This window comes from Rhinatrema bivittatum, chromosome 1, assembly GCF_901001135.1.
Source record: "Rhinatrema bivittatum chromosome 1, aRhiBiv1.1, whole genome shotgun sequence".
NCBI classification, from domain to species: Eukaryota; Metazoa; Chordata; class Amphibia; order Gymnophiona; family Rhinatrematidae; genus Rhinatrema; species Rhinatrema bivittatum.
This window is the reverse complement of record NC_042615.1, coordinates 362996788-363015116: the sequence shown is the minus strand read 5'-3', so window position 1 is coordinate 363015116 and position 18329 is coordinate 362996788. Positions and strand designations below refer to the sequence as shown.

Below are 18329 nucleotides of genomic sequence, written 5' to 3'. Positions count from 1 at the left end.
TCCGTGGAAGAACCTATGTCAGGAGGGTCCACTGCCGGGGACTCCCTTGATGTCCGCCCCCCCCGAGGTCTTGTCTGCATCTACTGATAGAGCCGCCTGGCTCAGAACTCTCTGAATCCTGGTACACTTCCCTGCCCATGTGTGCTTGGGCCGCTTGGCCTGATGTGGTCCCTGCAGGTCCTTGAGCCTAGGAAGGGGCTGCTCCATGGCCCTCCTGGCGAGATAAGCCCTGTGCAAGAGCAGCACAAAATCCAGAGAAAACCCTTCCGGGTCTTCAGGATCCTGCCTTGAGGGATCCTCCTCCTCCCCAGACAGAGGTTCCGGGCCTGCCCTGGGCCTCTGTGAGTCTTCCAATGGAAAGGGAGAGTGGTGGAGGAAGAGCTTCCACTCCTGTTGTCCTCTCTGCTGCCACCTGAAAAGAATTCAAAATGGCTGCTGTTCCCGCAGACACTGGGAAAAGGATTGATCACCGAATCGTCATCCCCTGCACTCAGACTATCCAATGCCGGTCTGCTGCTGCCCCCAGCGTTCCCGCGCTGCCCTCTCCCCAGGAGAGGCAGCGGGAACACAGGCCACCCTTCGCGAGGCACACTTCTCAACAGGCTGCACAACGGCTACCATGCGGCATGGCTGCCTACCGGGCGAACGTGCAGGAGAGACAGTGCCGCCGACAGCACTCCCGGGAGGAGTGCCAGTGACCCTCCCCAGGTTGCCACTTAGTGTGCTGCTGTGCAAACTGTGCTGTAGGCACAAAGGAAAGGAGCCTCTATTTACTCTTTTTTTCCCCCAAAATTTTTAACTACAACTTTAAAGAAAGGAAAAATAAACACCTCCCTGAAGACAGGCAGCAGGCTTCAGGCGTCCTCCTGAGAGGGGGAAGGGAGCTGGTACCACCAGTATTCCCCCTCCGATGAAGAAAAGGACTGAGACACCAAAAGGATTACCAACCTCCTGCTCGTCCACCTCTCAACCAGATGGGATGGCCCCACCAAGACCTGCCAACCCTTCTAGGAGGAAATCCTGCTTAGCTGAATACAAACTCCCCTCCCACCCCCCCACCCCCCATCTGCTGGAGACAGAGAAATACTGAGAGACTGCAGGTGGCACACCAGGTTATATGCCAGTCTCAGCGAAACTTTCTTTCTCCATCTGCTGGAAGGGAGGCAAAACCCAAGAATCTGTACTGATCTAGGTACATACAAGGAAATCATCTTCAGCAATAAAACCTACAGAAACGTAGTGTTGAGGCTCATAAGGAGAGCCCACTAAAGCTCCATGAATCAAATTAAGATTCCACTGAGGAATCAAGAATTTAAAAGAAGGTCAAAGATGTTACACCCCTCTGAAGAAAACTAGAAAAAATCTGGACAAAAAACAACAAAACTCCCTGAAATGTGCATCTTTATAAACACGAGATGGCAACTACTTGAAACTTCAGAGAAATTTGGGATCAAACTTGCATGCAACCCTCTTGGAATGGCCAAAATGTTGGAAGTATCTGATCACTACAATGATACACACCACTCCCTGCAACATGTTTCAAACATAAGCAAGCAAAATTGCATTCTTATATGCCTTTAACAGGATAAATGTTACCGAGAGGAAATATCTTTTATTATGCAAGCATGCCCTTTCAAGAATCAGGTCATAAGATAATCAAAGCTGGACTCTTCATGAGAATCTGACCCTGATATAGGAGACCTTGATCCCCTAGGAATCATATCTGAGAATCAATCCATAGTCTCACAAGGTCTGCATGCTAAAAATCGCTTGGCCAATCCAGAACCATCAGAATAACCCACAAAAAGTATTTCACTATCTTTCTCGAGGATTTCACTCTCAGAACCCAGGAAGGAAACAAACAGCTGTCCCTCTGACCACAGCTAGACTAGAATATCTATCCCTTTAGAGATGCACTTCCAGTGATAACTGAAGAATCATAGGGCCATGGCATTCTTATGAGTTGTTGTTAGGACCATGTGTGGAAGTTCCCATCAATCCATCATCTTCTAAAAAGTCTTCCAGCTGAGTTCCCACTCTCTGGGAACAAACACATACAGAGATGGACTGGATGTTTCCCAGTCCCACAATATTGCAGAAGATTTTCTTCTGCCCACTGAAAAATAGAAGGCTCGTGTCCTTGGATACCCCTCACATAAGCCACTGCAGTGGCATTGTCAGAGAGAACGTGGACTGCCATTTTCTTTACCAAAGACAGGAGAAGCAGAGGTGGAAATGCAAAACTAATCTGAAGGCCCTGGTTTCCAGCCTGTTTGTGGGCCATGAGACTTCTTCCTATGACCATACCCCCTCAGCAACCCAGTCCTAGTAGTGGGCTCCTCACTCCAACAAACTTGCAATTGTTATGAGGAGCACCCACTAAGGAGGTTCTAGACTCATTCTCCTCAGGAAGTTCAATAATAGTGCACCCCAAGAGGTTTTGACTCCTCAACCCTGAGAAAGGAAAGCAAACATCATAGTCCTGAAAATGGAGGACTCAGTGAGACAGATGAAAAACTGCAGGACACATGTGGGCTCTGACCAACTGAGCCAAATCTATGGAGGCTGCCATGAAACCCAGGAGCTGTAGATGATCTTAAGCTCTGAGAGCCTTCTGAGGAAGAAATTTCTCTACCTGACTCACAACTGGAACCACTCTCTTGAGCTAGGTAGGTTTGGCCTGCTTTGGTATCAAAGAGAGATTCCAGGTATTCTGGAAACTGGAAAGAAATAGCTTGCTCTTGGCAAAGTTGATTATCTAGCCCAAGCCTTCTAAACTTGCATAGCTCTGATGGGAACCATAAAGGCCTTCCTGGTAGCTCTTGGTTCTGTTAAACAAAATAGCCAAAGTATGGACGAAGTATATTCTATTCTTTTCGTAAGAAAGTGCTACCACTATAGTTAATGTTGGAAACTTCTTGGAGTCGTGGCAGGATCAAAACGAGTGTACCTTTTACTGAAAAGTGCTTTTCTGGATACAAAAAAAAGAAAGAAAACCAGAAGCTATGATGATATTTCCAGATGAGAATATAGAAGTAAGCCATGGAAAGGTTCTGAAAAGATATTCCAAAACTCACTCTGCTATACAGTCACTAATACTGATCAAAGGGTTTCCATACTGAAATGGGAAATGTGACTATTGCTGCTTATCCCTTTCAAATTGAGGATAGGAATACAGGAACATAAGATATGCAATAATGGATCAGACCAAGGGTCCAGGACAGTATCCTGTTTCCAACAATGGCCAATCCAAGTCACAAGTACCTGGCAACTACCCAAAATTAAATATATCCCATGCTACTAATGCCAGTAAATAGCAGAGGCTATTCCCTAAGTAAACTTGATTAATAGCAGTTTATGGATTTCTCCTCCAGGAAGTTATCCAAACCTTTTCTAAACCAGTTAGACGAAATGCCCTAACCACATCCTCTGGCAACAAATTCCAGAGCTTAATTGTGAATAGAGTGAAAAAATTTCCTCTGATTTGTTTTAAATATGCTATTTGCTAACTTCATGGAGTGCCACCTAATCCTATTATTTGAAAGAATAAATAACCGATTCACATTTATCCTTTCTAGTCATTTCATAATTTTATAGACCTCTATCATATCCCCCCCCCCCCCCCCCCAGCCATCTTCTGCAAGCTGAACAGCCCTAACCTCTTTAGCCTTTCCTCATAGGGAAGCCATTCCACCCCCTTTATCATTTTGTTCTCTGTACCTCCATTTTTTTTCTTCTCTCTCTCTTTTTTTTTTTTTTTAAGTCAAAGGGAGAAAGGAAAGAGGGAGGCAGAAGAAGTGGAAGACAAATCAAAACAGAAGCACCTGCTGAGCCAAAAACAAGCTTCCATCTTCTAAGTTCTATCAAACCCCTTCTGGGGCTGGGAGCCTTACAACGGATTCGCTTAACTGGAAAGCGCCAGAAACCTGACCCGCAGTTCGCTATCAAAGCAGAAAAGGCTGACAAACTCAGAACTGTCAAACGTTTTCCACCAGACTGGGAAAAGGCCAAAGCCTGGAAGCCAAATTCTTGCTGCATTAGACATGCCTGTCCTGCATCTGCTGGAGACACGGAATACTGGCTTTTTGCTAGAGTTGCACCAGGGTAACTTCCAATGTTGATGTCAAGGAAAAAAGCATGTTTAACAACTTTTATATTCTGCTATCTCTGCATATTGATCGACATGGATATAAAAAAAAACAAAACAATAAAACATTAAACGTTCAGAAAACTCACTTCAATTACTGCATTTTTCATTAAAATAAAAGGTTTTAACTTGCTTTCTAAAAGATTAGGGGGGGGGGGGGCGTAGCGATGACGTAGACCTGAGCATGCGCTCCAATATCTCGCTCCCTAGGGGCCTGCTGGGCTTCCTTAAATTTGCAATTATACAAGCAGCATAATTTCTTGTAAAGTGGTAGAACTGCGAGTGGAACACCTAGGGCATCGATCAGTGAAGCCAGTGGCATGATGGTGGGTTGCCCAAAACAGGCCGGTGCAGAGAAGTATGGATACCGCAAGGACAAGATGGCACTCAGACGCAGTAATTCACGATCTCCCTCGAACTATGTTCACAGCTCTGGCCGACCAACTTCAGTGTATCTACTCATCTACAGACGAGTTCCGGGAACAGGTGGAAACCTATAACACTTCCCTGCATGGGTTGTGCAATACGCTGTCTGAACATGAGAAATGCATGGCCACGCTTGAATCGGATGCTGCAGCGGCCAGCAAAAAACAAACATCTGTCGCTCGAGGAAAAGCTTGACGACCAGGAGAACTGCAGCAGGTGGTGGCTCCCAGAGCAGCTACTTGTCAGCACAGCAAATAGGCCGATCCTAGTGGAGTGCGTGCATTGGCTGGGCCCCAGGGGCCAGGATCTACAGAAGCGGAGGCAAGTCATCGTTAAATATCTGAATTATACTACTAAAATGAAAATCTTACAGGTGTATCGCAACAAGCTTGATGTTGTCTACAAGGAGGCTAAGCTGCTCATCGTCCCAGATTTTTCAAGCAAGGTGCAGGAAGCTCGGAAGGAGTTTTCTCCATATTGCACTCAGCTTTTTCAGCATGGTATAAAGTTCACGGTGCAATTCCCTGCTTGTCTGAAAGTTTTTCATAATGGTGGGCCCCACTTGCTCGCAACTCCCCAAGAAGCCAAAGCGGTTATGGATAAACTGCAATGACTGTCTTGGAGATGCCTGCGCTGCTTCCTTTTTGTCTTTGCCTTGGGGGTCCTAGGTGTCTGACGCTCCCTTATTTGATTTTGCTACATGGGACCTATTCTTGGCTTTCTCTTCTTTTTTGATTGGCTTAACCCATAGTCTGGACTGATCCGGATACGTATAGGGAAGGAAGTTTTAGTGATAATCAAGACTAAATGATTTCTTTTTAGCCAATCTATGTCTGCTATACAATGCTTGAATTTTATAGTTGGTTGTCATTGACACAAGGCACATAAAATTGTATGTTATCCACATATACATATACAGATTTTTTTTTGTTTTCCTTCTGATTAAAAAAGTTGTTCCGTCTGTTACAGTTCTCTATCCCCGTTCGATGTAAACCGATTTGATATGGTATTTAACCATGAAGGTCGGTATAGAAAAATGCTAAATAAATAAATAAATATATGTAATATACTAGCCCCAGATGTTTCAATACTGTACTGACTGAGGTTAAGTATATATGAAAAACAGTGCTGATGACAAAGCTGATTCTTGCGAGACATCATGCTCCAGTTGTTTCCAAGTGGAAAACACCTCACCTATTTATACCCGCTGTTGTTTATCAGTTAGAAAAGAGCCAAACCAGGCAAGTAATATACCACCAACTCCTATTTGTGCTAAGCACTCCAACAGCATGACATGATTTACAGTATTGAATGCCACTATAAGGTCCAATTGGACCAACAATCCTACTTGCCTTTAATTATTGATGCAAGAAACCCATAAATGATAAATGTAGGGTTTCTGTGCCATGCTTCTTTCTGAAACTATATTGTGGTCCAAAATTTTAAATTTATCTAGATAATCTAGATGCATTTTTCCACTATTTTGCCTAGAGCAGGGATATTTGATAATGGTCAATAATTTGAAACAACGTCAAAAGCTAAAGCTGAAGTTTTCTGCACCAATTTTATAGCTGCTTGTTTAAAACACAGGGGCAAACTGCCTTCTGGTAACGGTTTGTTAGTGATTTGGTGCATTACTTTATATGAAACATCCTTTGCAATTTTTATAGCACTAAATGGGCACAAGTCGAAAGTTGAGAAAGAGTAAAGTCCATTAATCACTGATGTTATTTCAGATAAAGAGGTCTTTTGAAATTCTGACCACCTTAATTCACAGCCTTGTTTTGACATCAAATGTGCTACAGGAATAGAACCTAGTTGAGCTTAAATTTGCTCAATTTTATCCTTAAAATGATCAATTAACTTGTCACAACTAGGGAAATGTGGTCAATTTGGTTAGCAGCAAGATGCTTCACCACATTAAAGAGTTCTACAGATCTATTTAGTGATCCCTCAATTCAACTTTTCTTTTTATTGTTACAAAGTATTTTTATATAAATTTAACCGATTCAAATATTAACTCAATGTTCTTATCTCTATTTTATCTCCATTTTCTTTCTAATCTGCATAATAATTGCTTTTGTTCAAATAGCTCCACTGTATACCATGGTTTCCTTTCACATGTCCTCTGTCTTCAAGTGCTAGTAGAGTGAAAAAACCCACACGTCTGGACTGGTGTAGCAGGATGATAAGAAATGTAATTTTAAAAATTATTTTAAATTGCCTGGAGGAACTGAATGCCTTCTTGTGAAAAGGAATCAGCTGTTGGTTCCTGAACTCCATTGCTCTGTAAAGGCCCCAATTACAGCTGCTCTGTTTCTAGTTAGACTCAAGTATGTATGTTCTCACCTACAACTCCATGATATAAACATATCATGCAATTACCTGCCCACCACTTGTCAGGAGAAAGAAACAAAACTCAGAATCTGAGCTAGTAACAATGAGTGTTAGAAAAATGTGTCTAACTATGAAATGGAGCTGATCTAACTCTGCAGTGAAATAGCAGACACATGCTCCACTACCTTATTTTCATAATTAAAAGCGAAGAGCCTTTTCAAAACAGAGAAAAGAATGAGACCCAGCACCTGTGACAATGCACTATTCTTGTCATTTACCCTTACTGCTGTGCATTAAAAAAGTGAGACAAAAACAGCAATCAAAAAGCACTCAAGGGAACTAACCCACTGTTGTAAAGGTGAAAACTTTCCCGTCACAGCTTTCAAGGCTTCTTGGCTTGCGATTCCTCCCACAGCCGCTGCCAGAGGAGTTAAAAAGCCACGTGCAGTCCAGGACAGCCATTTCACAATGTCTTCATCCATCTCGGGCTGCAGAGTAACTCATCACAGTAAGAACAGGATCATCAATTATACAGATTTAATGCTAGTCTCTCAAAAGGCCAAGGACTTTAATGCAGATACCCAAGGAAAGTTAAATCACACATCCTCACCTGCAGTACGATTGTTTTCTAAGAAGTTAAATAAACACATCTCTGTAAGGTCATTAGTGATCAAGAAGTTAGCAGTGTTTTTGACCCCCTGAAGATATTAATTTTTACTATATTATTCGGTGCCTTGTCTTCACAATCTTTTTCATATAGTCTAAAAAGTACAACGTTAAAATGTATTAAAATAACTGGTTCACTGATCTATACAACATACTCTACACTTTCATGGTGATTGAATTATAGTTTTCCCCAGGTAATTAAAGAATTAAAAACAAAAAACAAACCCTCGAATGCACAAGTCTTCATGCATCCACTCAGTAATCAGTGGAAGCCATTGTGTAGCAACAGGCATGAGATGTTTATGGTATCTATCAACTCTGCACAGCAGGATGGTACAGTTATTGCCCATTCCTCTTGATAGAAAAACTCCAGTTCTTTCAAGTTGACTGGGGAATGTTTATTGCAGCCTTCAAGTCTTGGAAAAGATTTTCTATTGGATTGGGTCAGGGCTTCCACACAGCCACTCAAGGACATTCACTTTCTTCTTGCTGAACAACTGCATTGTTGATTTTACTTTGTGCTTAAGAACATGTATTTATTTATTTATTTATAAGCTTTTTTTTATATACCGGCATTCGTAGGACTCATCATGTCGGTTTACAGGTAACTATAAGTAGGAAATTACAATGAATGAAGATAGAGGGCTGACTAAGGGGAGGGGGCAAGGGTCGAATATAATGGATATGAGGGGAAGGGGGGAGAGAAGAAGTGGGGAAAGTGGGTAACTCAAAATTACCAGGTCAAAAGGGAAAGAACATTTTTACAAAATTTACAGAGCATGTCACAACAGAAAAAAAGTTGTGAATGGTCAGGAGGCAAGACAATATGCAATTATATACCGATTTGTAGAGGGCTGGGTGGGAGGGTAGAGCTGGGGTGACAGAGGGGAGTGGACGGCTGACCATGGAGCTAGGGTGGTTCCGTGGTGCTTACTGTCTGGGATTGATTAGAATCAGGATAGGCCAGCTTGAATAGCCAAGTCTTGATTCCTTTTTTGAATTGGTTAGGGATGGTTCTAAACGGAGCTCAGCTGGAAGGGAGTTCCAAAGGGTGGGGCCAGCAATGGAGAAGGCTCTTTCTCTTGTGGTCGTGAGGTGTGCTGTTTTGATTGATGGGGTGTGGAGGGTACCTGCAAGGGAGGTTCTGGTGGGGCGGTTAGAGGAACGGAAGCGTGGCATGTCTTCCCGCCAAGGGGAATTGTTTTTGTGTAGCGTATTATGTAGAATGGTGAGGGTTTTGTATATGGTGCGGAAAGAGATGGGGAGCCAATGCAGGTCTTTTAGAATGGGGGTGATATGGTCCCTTTTTCGTGTGTTGGTTAAAACTCTCGCCATGGCGTTCTGTAAGATTTGTAGGGGTTTGATGGTGGAGGCAGGGAGACCTATGAGGAGGGCATTGCAGTAGTCCAGTTTTGAAAGAATGATCGTCTGCAACACTATGTGGAAGTCCTGGGCGTGGAGGAGGGGTTTAAGATTTTTAAGAATTTGGAGTTTGTAGAAACCCCCTTTCAGAAGCGATTTGATGTAGGGTTTGAAGCTTAGGTGTTGGTCTAGGGAGACACCTAGGTCTCTTACAGAGAGCAGAGGTGTGTGTGTTTGTGTGATGTTGTGCGTGGTTTGATGGGTAGTATGGTCTGGTTGATTTGAAAGGATGAGGATTTCTGTTTTTGAGGCATTGAGCGCAAGGTGGAGGTTGGAAAGTAGTGAGTTGATAGATACAAGGCAGGTTTCCCAGAAGTGCAATGTTTCCTTGAGAGAATTCTGAATGGGGATGAGTATTTGTACATCATCCGCATATAGGAAGAATTTCAGGCCAAGATTTGAGAGTAAATCTAGTTCTAACATTATCCATATGAGAGGTGAATTTTCTTCCCAGTCCATGTACCATCCATCTTCACATGTCTCCCTGTTCCCACTGCTGCAAAGCATTCCCACAATATAATGCTGCCACCACCATGCTTTAGTATAGGAGCTAGCCAGTGTTCCACACAGAATGTCATGATTATCTACCTGTTGGTGAGATTATACATATGCACCTTTGTCATATCGGGGACTAGCTTATGGCCAAGTCTTTTTATTGCGATAATGCTTATGAAGCATCTATTACTTTTCCCTTACAACTTTGTTTTATTTTACATGCTAAAGGATCACAGATTTCTTCATAATTGAAGACTCATATCCTTCTAGCACCTGCAGAGCAGAGGTGTGTGTGTTTGTGTGATGTGGTGCTGGATTACATCTAAAATGGGGCTAACATATACAGTTTCTCCTTTTTTTGTTTTAACCTATTCTTGGGAATTTGGCCAGTCAACTAGGGCTGGAGAGTAGGGTCTTTGCTACCTGGTCATACCAAGGGATTTTTATTTTGTCACAAGCTATAGATGACCGAAGACAAATGCTCTCTTGATTCTATGTAAGACATTTCCTGAGCTCACTATGTCGCCACTTAATTTTCTACAACTGCGACACTATGTGAAGTCTTTAGACACGAACACTCTTGCAGCTAAAGGATGAGAGGTGTTTCAAGACTGGTTGGACTTGGACGACTCGTTCAAACATTCACTATCTTCTTTCCATAAATCTTTGAAGTTCTCTTTTGGTGCCATCTCTCCTTAGAACCTGTATGGTCCAAATGGATCCAAGAACTACATGCCCCTGTTTCTTTGTCAGACTTTAAAGCTTGCTATGGGCATCTTTCTAGGGTCTCGCAAAATGCGCAGCTGCATGAATTGCAATTTAGAATACTGTCTAGAGCATACATATCCCAACGGCAAGCTTTTCTCATGAGGTTAACAGATTCAAATTTATGTAATAAATATATGATTGCTGTGAGTACACTGGGTCTTCTTTTTGGTATGTTCTAATGTTCTAATTCTTTTTGGTATTGTTCTAATGTTCAAGTTTTCTGGAAGCAGGTATTTGACTATATAGATGCTATTTTGTCTATACATTTATCTTTTACTGAACACCTTGCTATATTTGGGCTCTTTCCGTTAGCGAGAGTCTACAATTTTGCACTTTTAGAGATGAGATGTGGATTCTTCCTTTGCATTTTGGAGGAATGCTATCCATCGTCTATTAATTATGGAATTGATGGTGGGTAAAAGGAGTCATCCTACTAAGAAATGAAGAATTTTGAATATATGGCTTCCTAATTTGGGCTCTCTACCTACACAGGCTAGAAGCTTGCTTCTGAACACCTATTGATGGACCTTTGCTGGTTAACACTGGACTCACATCTTGGGGGGGGGGGGGGGGGGGGTGGGGTGGATTGTTGCTCATTTCTTTGCTGATTTAGTTCCGAATATATTATGTTCCTGTTGTATTCACAGTCAAAACCAACAGGTTGAGCATTTGTTCTTTACAATTTGCTCTATTGGAGTTTCTTGTATATTGATTCTTTGTTAATGATAATACTACTATTAATAATAATAAAAAGATTTAAACAAAAAGTAATACTAGGCCTTACAGTTACCTCCCACAGCAGTTTCTTTAACCCATGGCTACTGATTTTGGAGGATGTCCTAACTGCAGCAGTCTCTTGGTGATGTCAAACTGTTTCCACTTGACAATAATAGACTTCCAAATGCCCCAAGGGATAGTCAAACACACTGGTTTTCTTATAGCCTTCCCTCAATCTGTACTTTTGAAGATCCCAGAGTTCTTTTGGCAGCTCTTTGGCATATTTTGACCTTTGCTTCCAAAGTCATTTCATACAACAAAAATAACTCAAATCTGCATCCAGGGCTATTTGAAATCAGCTCAACTACTGTGGTTAGACACAGGTAGGCTCTATTTAACTTATGGGCCTTAAGAGAACTTTTTAAAATGGAGCTAATCTGGGTTTACCATGACAAAAGGTATGAAGACTTAGGCAATAAAGTTTGCTATTTTTTAAATTAACTTTTAGAATATTTCTATAATTGTTCTTTCACAATGAAAATATGAGCATGTCTTGTAGATCAGTGAAACAAACTACTTTAATATATTGCCATTTATTTTTAGGACAGCAGAATGTGAAAAATGCACAAGGGTGTGAAGACTTTTCCAAGACACTGTATATTCTTAACTATCTCAATTAATCATCTTTGGTGACTCGCTTAAGTTCTTCTAGAGTTTCAAAAACTCTCAACTCAGTATGCCTGCACTCTAAATATAACACTAAATGTTGGCATTATGCAAAGATTGGGACTTTTCCCATTCCTAGCAGAAACAGGGAACTGAGGACCAGAGACGGGAATCAAACCCAGGTGCTCCACATGAGGGTACAGCACCATCGCTGACCCATCCCACTACTCAAATAGTCTTAAACCCATTTTCCTACTAATACTGAGAAAGTTCAGCATGAAGGCACTGACTGGATTATTTAGCCAGTAGTCACTGTACAATTCACTCAAACTAATGAATAGCCTCGCTACTTTAAAAACAAAGCCAATGCCAAACAAAAGAATTTTATGGCAACATTTTTGATTAAACCTAAACCATTAGGATACTTATTTGGCTATGATTCTTCTAGATGAAGAACTAAAGCTTCAGTACTGCCTATGACCCTTAAAAAGCAGTCTATCTTGCCCGTTTTCCCTCTGTTGATATACTTATAGATCCATCTTCTCCAAAAGTTATTTCATGCAGGTCATGGAGTCAGAACATTTTTTGAATTTGGCATGCAATTCTAAACTATTTTTCTTCCCTTATCAATATACACTCAATTTTTTTTTTGGGGGGGGGGGGCAAGGTCAGAAATGCTACAGCTCCCTTCCTGCCCTTCCTTTCATTACATCACCAAGAAGCCTATCAGTCGCGCCACCCAGGCATCCCCTTGCATTTTCTACCTAGGCATGAATAGAGTCCAGAGCAGACAGCTCACTGGTGGGGTTTTATACTTTTTAATTGCATTTTGGAAAATGTTATTGCTATATCTTTTGAATTATATATTGTATTGAAACACTGTAAACCACTTTGAGTTCCTTAGGGAAAAAGGAAGAGTAGAAGCTTAAGGATAAATATCTCTCATTTATTTAATTTTTTTTATTTCATTCCCAATCAGATAACTTGAAGTTAATTGAAAGTTTTTCCTCTCCCTGGATCAGTCACACCATTATAAATCTCATTAAGTCTTGCTTATCCTCTGAAACCTGTGCTAGTACCTCTCTGATGGCTCTAAATGCAACATACATGCTTAACATACAAAAGAGTGAGGGCTTACAAAATTTGCAAACCTTAAAATGTGAAAACAAGATGTGTGTGTCTTACAGAAGGTCTCTTGTACTTGCTCTGTTGGGGTGGAAGAAAATGTAGGTAGGTGTCTGCGTGTGGCTCTGAGGGGGAAGGAATGGCAGAGTGTGGGTTGGTAACCTTGAATGGGATGTGGGTGGTGCATGTGTGTTGTGGGGATGGTGTGAGAGCATGTGGAGGGAAGGCACTCTTTCCCTGCATGCACACTGTCCCCCATGTACATATGTAGGGGAAGCAGTTTCTCCCCCTCCACATGTGTGAAGAGAGGGGCTATGGGAGACAGCACACTGTCCCCCACTTTACACTCTCCATGATGCTCTCCCTTCACTCGTGGGTGTGTGGAAGAAGACTGGGGTGTAAATGTGGGGGTGGGAGTGTAGGTATGTGGTTATGTGGGTCTGGCAGGTGGGTAAGTAAGAGTGTTGTATGTGCCTGCAGTCCTTTCCCCTCGCGCTCCCCACTTTGTTCCCTTCTCCCCCATGCACTCCTGTCCCTTCCCCTTCTCACCCTACTCCTTTTACTAGCCCCTTTCCTTCCTTCCGTCCCAAACTTCTTCTCTCCAACCCCTCCCTTAGAAACATAAAACATGATGGTAGATAAAGACCATATGAACCATCTACATCTCCTGCTTCGCTCACTCTTCTCATTTACTCCTCTCTTCACACTCACTCCTCCCCTTTTCTCTCACTCTCAACACTCCTTTCCCACCTCAGATCTATTCCTACTGCTGGTGGGGCCTGGGAAACCCCATCAGCCTTTCTGCTTCCAGCACCAACTCCACCAGTGGCTACTGTGGTGCTGATCCCACTGCTCCTTGTCCTATTCCCATACGACATCTGCGTTGGTGGCCCATCCTCCAGATCCAGGTGAGAGTTGCTATATGTATGCATGTGCAGATACGCCATGTTACCTACCCAGAAGCCCTAATACAGGGCTTCTCAAACTATGGGTTGGGACCCCAAATGGGGTCACAAAACATTCAGCTGAGGTCACAAGTGCCTCAAACGGCAGCACTTCTTAGAAACCAGCAGCAGCAGCAGTGGAAGTCAGCATGGAGTCTGTGAGCCAGCATGCATGCATGCACAGGCTTTGCAGTGGTCCCTCTGGTACCAGGAAGCCCGGCACGAGGAAGGGATCAGGACCTCTGCAGTGCACTTGCACCAGCTCACAGGCCCTGTGCTGACTTTCATTACTAATATTGCTGCTGCTTGCAGATCACCATTGGGCTTAGGTCCAGCCGTGAGGTGAGGAAAGGGCTGAGTGTGCCCTCTCATCAGCCTGCCCTCTCTTCTCACTAGGTTTCATCCACCTTTACACTGGGGTCCTGGGGGATGTTTAGAGAAGAAGCTGTTAGAAGGGAGGAATCAGATGGAGGAAGGTTAAAGGTAGAATTAACTGGAGAGGAAATGGGTGTGGAGGGGGATGAAAGAAGATTGGTGATGTAATAAAGGAGCTGGGGGAGTGACAGGGGGATCAGGGGGATGTGAGAGAAGGGTTTGAGGGGAAGCTGGGAGGTGAGGGAGGATTGGGGGGGGGGGAAATGACAAAAGGATCAAGTTGGGGGTTATAAGAAAAGCATAGAAGTGAGAGAGGACCAGCAGAGGATATAAATAGGGCTGAAGCAGGGGAGGAATGGGCAGGAAAGGTGAGAAGAGCTGGGGGCTGAGGGATATCAGCTGGAGGGGAGTTTGAAAGAATGTATATGCTGGAGGAAGGGGTGGAAGTTGATAGAAAGGATTGACGAGAGAGGGTGGAGTTAAGAAAGGAGATTAGCGGGAGTGCGGTGAGGGTGAGAACAGAGTGATTGTTGGCAGGGGAATCACACTCCTAATTTGGTTGTCCCCTGGGTCATATGAATTTTTGAAATGCTAAAATGAGGTCACATTGGCTAAAAGTTTGGGGAGCCCTGCCCTAATATTTTTATAATAGAAAAAATTAAAATACAAAAACTAGCTACTTAAAATGTTTCCAAATTCCCTCTCAAAGGACTAGAAACAACTTAGCCTACTAGGATCCTCAATCAATGTTACAAGCCCAAATCAGGCCAGGTTAGTGCTCCCAAAAGGGAAACATTCATCTTTTGCACCCTTTGGAGGCAATCCACTTCTGATCGTAGTAGGCCTAAGAGTTTGTATTTTTACTGTAGTCAGTAACTTCAAACATCTTTAGTAGTTTGGATGCTTTAAAGCTTACAAAATAATGACTATCATGGCAGACCCTTTAACTATAGTAGCAATTATAAAAAAAATCCCATTATGCTCTACTGATAATTAGTGTGATAACGTTATCATTCATAACAGCATGTTATAACTTTATAAACATTTCTTAATTCTGTGCAACTTACTTTGCTTTCCAGTGTTTCACTTACAGCTTCTGTGAGATTAAGCAGTTCTGTGGCATCCTGAAGACATCTAAGATCAAGAAAAATACAACCAGATAACTGAAAACCTCTTGGTATGGCCTATTAATTTCCTTTCCTTGAATACTGTTAGTCCAATCCAGCCATGTGGGTTATCGCTGACTACTATCAGATACAGTCAGAGGACACACCTTTTCCAGCAACATCATCTTTTAGCCTATATGATGCAGTCAATGCAAAATGCCAATATTTTATGTCAAAGCAATGGAAGCAAAAAAAACAAAACACCCCTAAATAAAAGATAAAACCTTAAGATATCTTAAAAAATAAGAGGAAAATCTTTGAAGATAAATCCTCTTCCTCAAAATCCCAACAGGAGAAAACAAGGAAGAATGAGAGCAGACAGAAGTAAGAACAGTACATGGGTTCTCCCCATAATAAGAGAATGAAATCTTCTGCAAGACTTGAGATCTACAATCTTTAATAACAGAGCAACCACTGACCTCCCAGGAGGGACCTGGACCGGTCTAGTTGGATTCAAGAAAAATAAATCAACAGTTAAAACTAAATTTGTCTGTCCTTATTCTGTCAGACTAGTCCAGGCATGTGCAATTTATCCAAGCCCTTATTAACACGGACTGCCCTGAGAATGCCTGCCCTAAAAGCCACATCACTCTTGACTGGTACACCTAATCTCTAATGGGTAGTGAAGAAATGCAAGGAAGGTCTTAAAAATGTCCTCTAGCACAACAGTTGAAGCTTCTGCCCAAAAAGAAGCCTGTGTTTCTTTTGAATGAGACAGGACAGCCTCTGGAACATGCCATCTCCTGAGCAAATAGGCAAAGGACATAGCTTCCATCTATTGAGACAATGAAAACTTAGAAGCTGCCTCACCTGTATGAGGCCCCATGAAAAGCTAAAAAAAAAAAGTTTTAATCTGTCTTTCAAAAAGGGATTTACAACCTTCAAATATCTAAGGAAGATACAACCAAGAAACACCAAGGACCTGCCCTTATGAAACTCCCATCAATAAAATACAAATAGGCAAATTGTCTGGTTTAGATGAAAGACATATGACCGTAGGCATAAAAAGCAAAATTGCTTACCTTGTAATAGGTGTTATCCAAGGACAGCAGGATGTAGTCCTCACATATGGGTGACGTCATTGATGGAGCCTTATTGCGGGAAACATTTCTGTCAAAGTTTCTAGAAACGTTTGACTGGCACTGTGAGGCCACTGAGCATGCCCAACATGCCATGATATTCTCTGCCACAGGGGTCTCACTCTAGTCTCGTATGTAGCAATAAGCTTTAGCAAAAATAAAACAATAAACTAATAATTGGAAGGAGACCCAACTCCACGGGGTGGCGGGTGGGTTTCGTGAGGACTACATCCTGCTGTCCTGGGATAACACCTATTACAAGGTAAGCAATTTTGCTTTATCCCAGGACAAGCAGGATGCTAGCCCTCACATATGGGTGGATTAGCAAGCTAGAGGCTGATTCATTGGGGATTGAGACAAAAGTGAATTATTGTTGTGGAAATGAGTCAGCCGAAGATCACAGCAGGTTGGATGTAGAAGGAGTTGGGTTTAGACTGGAAACAAGCAGTACCGCTTCTTTGATGAATAACGTCAAGTCTTGTGGTACTGGGGGAACGCTCGACACCGGTGGAGACGGAGATAGTATTACTTGCGGTGGAGCCGGTTCTACTGAGGGAGGCCTAGGCGACGGCGAGGTATCCTTGTGTTTAGGCCGTTTTTCACGCGGTTCCTACTGGGAGGAAACAGTCGGTGATGTCGAGGCGTGCCGATGACTATGTTTATGTCTAGGCCTTACCTCCCTATCCGAACGTATCGATACCGTCGACGGTGTTGGCGAGGGTCTGTCTCCCGAACCGTCCGGTCGGCGCTTTTTCAGCAAGATTTTCTTGGGAGCTCCTGCCGGTGATGACTTCGATGAAGTCGATGTTGAAGGAATCAATTGTAGGTGGAAAAGTTGTTCTATTTTTTCCTGTTGCAATTTTCGTCCTTTTGGTGTCATTTCCTGGCATTGCTGACAGGAGGAAATGTCGTGTTTTTCACCCAAACAGACGCATTCTAGATGCGGGTCTGGGATCGACATTGTGCGATTACAGGTCGAGCATTTTTTGAAACCCGACGCCATGGTGACATCGACGGCCATCGATGACCGAGAAAAAATTTGAATTAGCGTTATTAAAAATAAACGTTGAAATACCTCACCAGCCGATGAGGAAGAGAAAAGAGTGAGATCCCTTGAGGGAAAGATTTTCAAATAATGACTTTTTTTAGTCATAAACTGAGAATAAGTCTCAGAGGGCTCCGATAACCGTGATACTTGCAGCAGCGCAGAAAAACAAAGACTAGAGTGAGACCCCTATGGCAGAGAATATCATGGCATGCTGGGCATGCTCAGTGGCCTCACAGTGCCAGTCAAAAGTTTCTAGAAACTTTGACAGAAGTTTTTCCCGCAATAGGGCTCCATCAATGACGTCACCCATATGTGAGGACTAGCATCCTGCTTGTCCTGGGATAAAGGATAGTATTGACCAAGAGAAGAAAAAAATTTGTGGAAAAACATCAGATAAAGGTCTCTGTAAGACAAGGCCTGCAACTCTGACACCCATCTCGTAGAGAAAATGGACACCAGAAAGGGAGGTCCACCAGTCAATCATCTGAAAAGTTTCTTCGACTGAGCTCTAACTCTCTGGGTTCTGAGTTCCTGCTGGGAAAGTTGGCTGAATTTTCATTCCTGAAATGTGCACTGCTGGGATTTGCAGGTGATCCTGCTCTGCCCACTGAAACAGCAGAGCCACCTCTTAAGCAACCATCATAAGAACATGTTCCAAATATTCACCTATCTGTTCATATAAGCTACTGCTGTGCCATTGTCCAAGAGCACCTAAATTGCCTCCATTCACCAGTAGAAAAAAAATGTAGCAGAGCTAGTCTAATTGCCCTGGTTTCCAACCTGATGGACCATGAGGCCACCTCCTTGATCCAAAGACTTTAAGCTACTTGATTGCAATACTGGGTTCCCCAGCCTACCAAGCTCAAATCTAATGTGACCATCTTCCAAATGGGATGCTCTAGATTCATTCCATCTTACAGTCTGAAGGGAGCGGACCACTATGACAGC

At 42.8% G+C, this 18329-nt stretch overlaps 1 protein-coding gene across 2 annotated transcripts in view; it reads right to left on the bottom strand.

The window, feature by feature from the left end:
* UBA6 (ubiquitin like modifier activating enzyme 6) overlaps nucleotides 1-18329 on the bottom strand; it is a 370281-nt gene that overhangs the window by 171325 nt on the left and 180627 nt on the right. For both annotated transcript variants that reach the window (XM_029600749.1, XM_029600742.1), the window contains exons 13-14: nucleotides 15156-15222; nucleotides 7255-7398 (exon numbers count right to left, since the gene is read on the bottom strand). In XM_029600749.1, the coding sequence (XP_029456609.1) occupies nucleotides 7255-7398; nucleotides 15156-15222 (211 nt within the window). The remainder of the gene's footprint in view (nucleotides 1-7254; nucleotides 7399-15155; nucleotides 15223-18329) is intronic.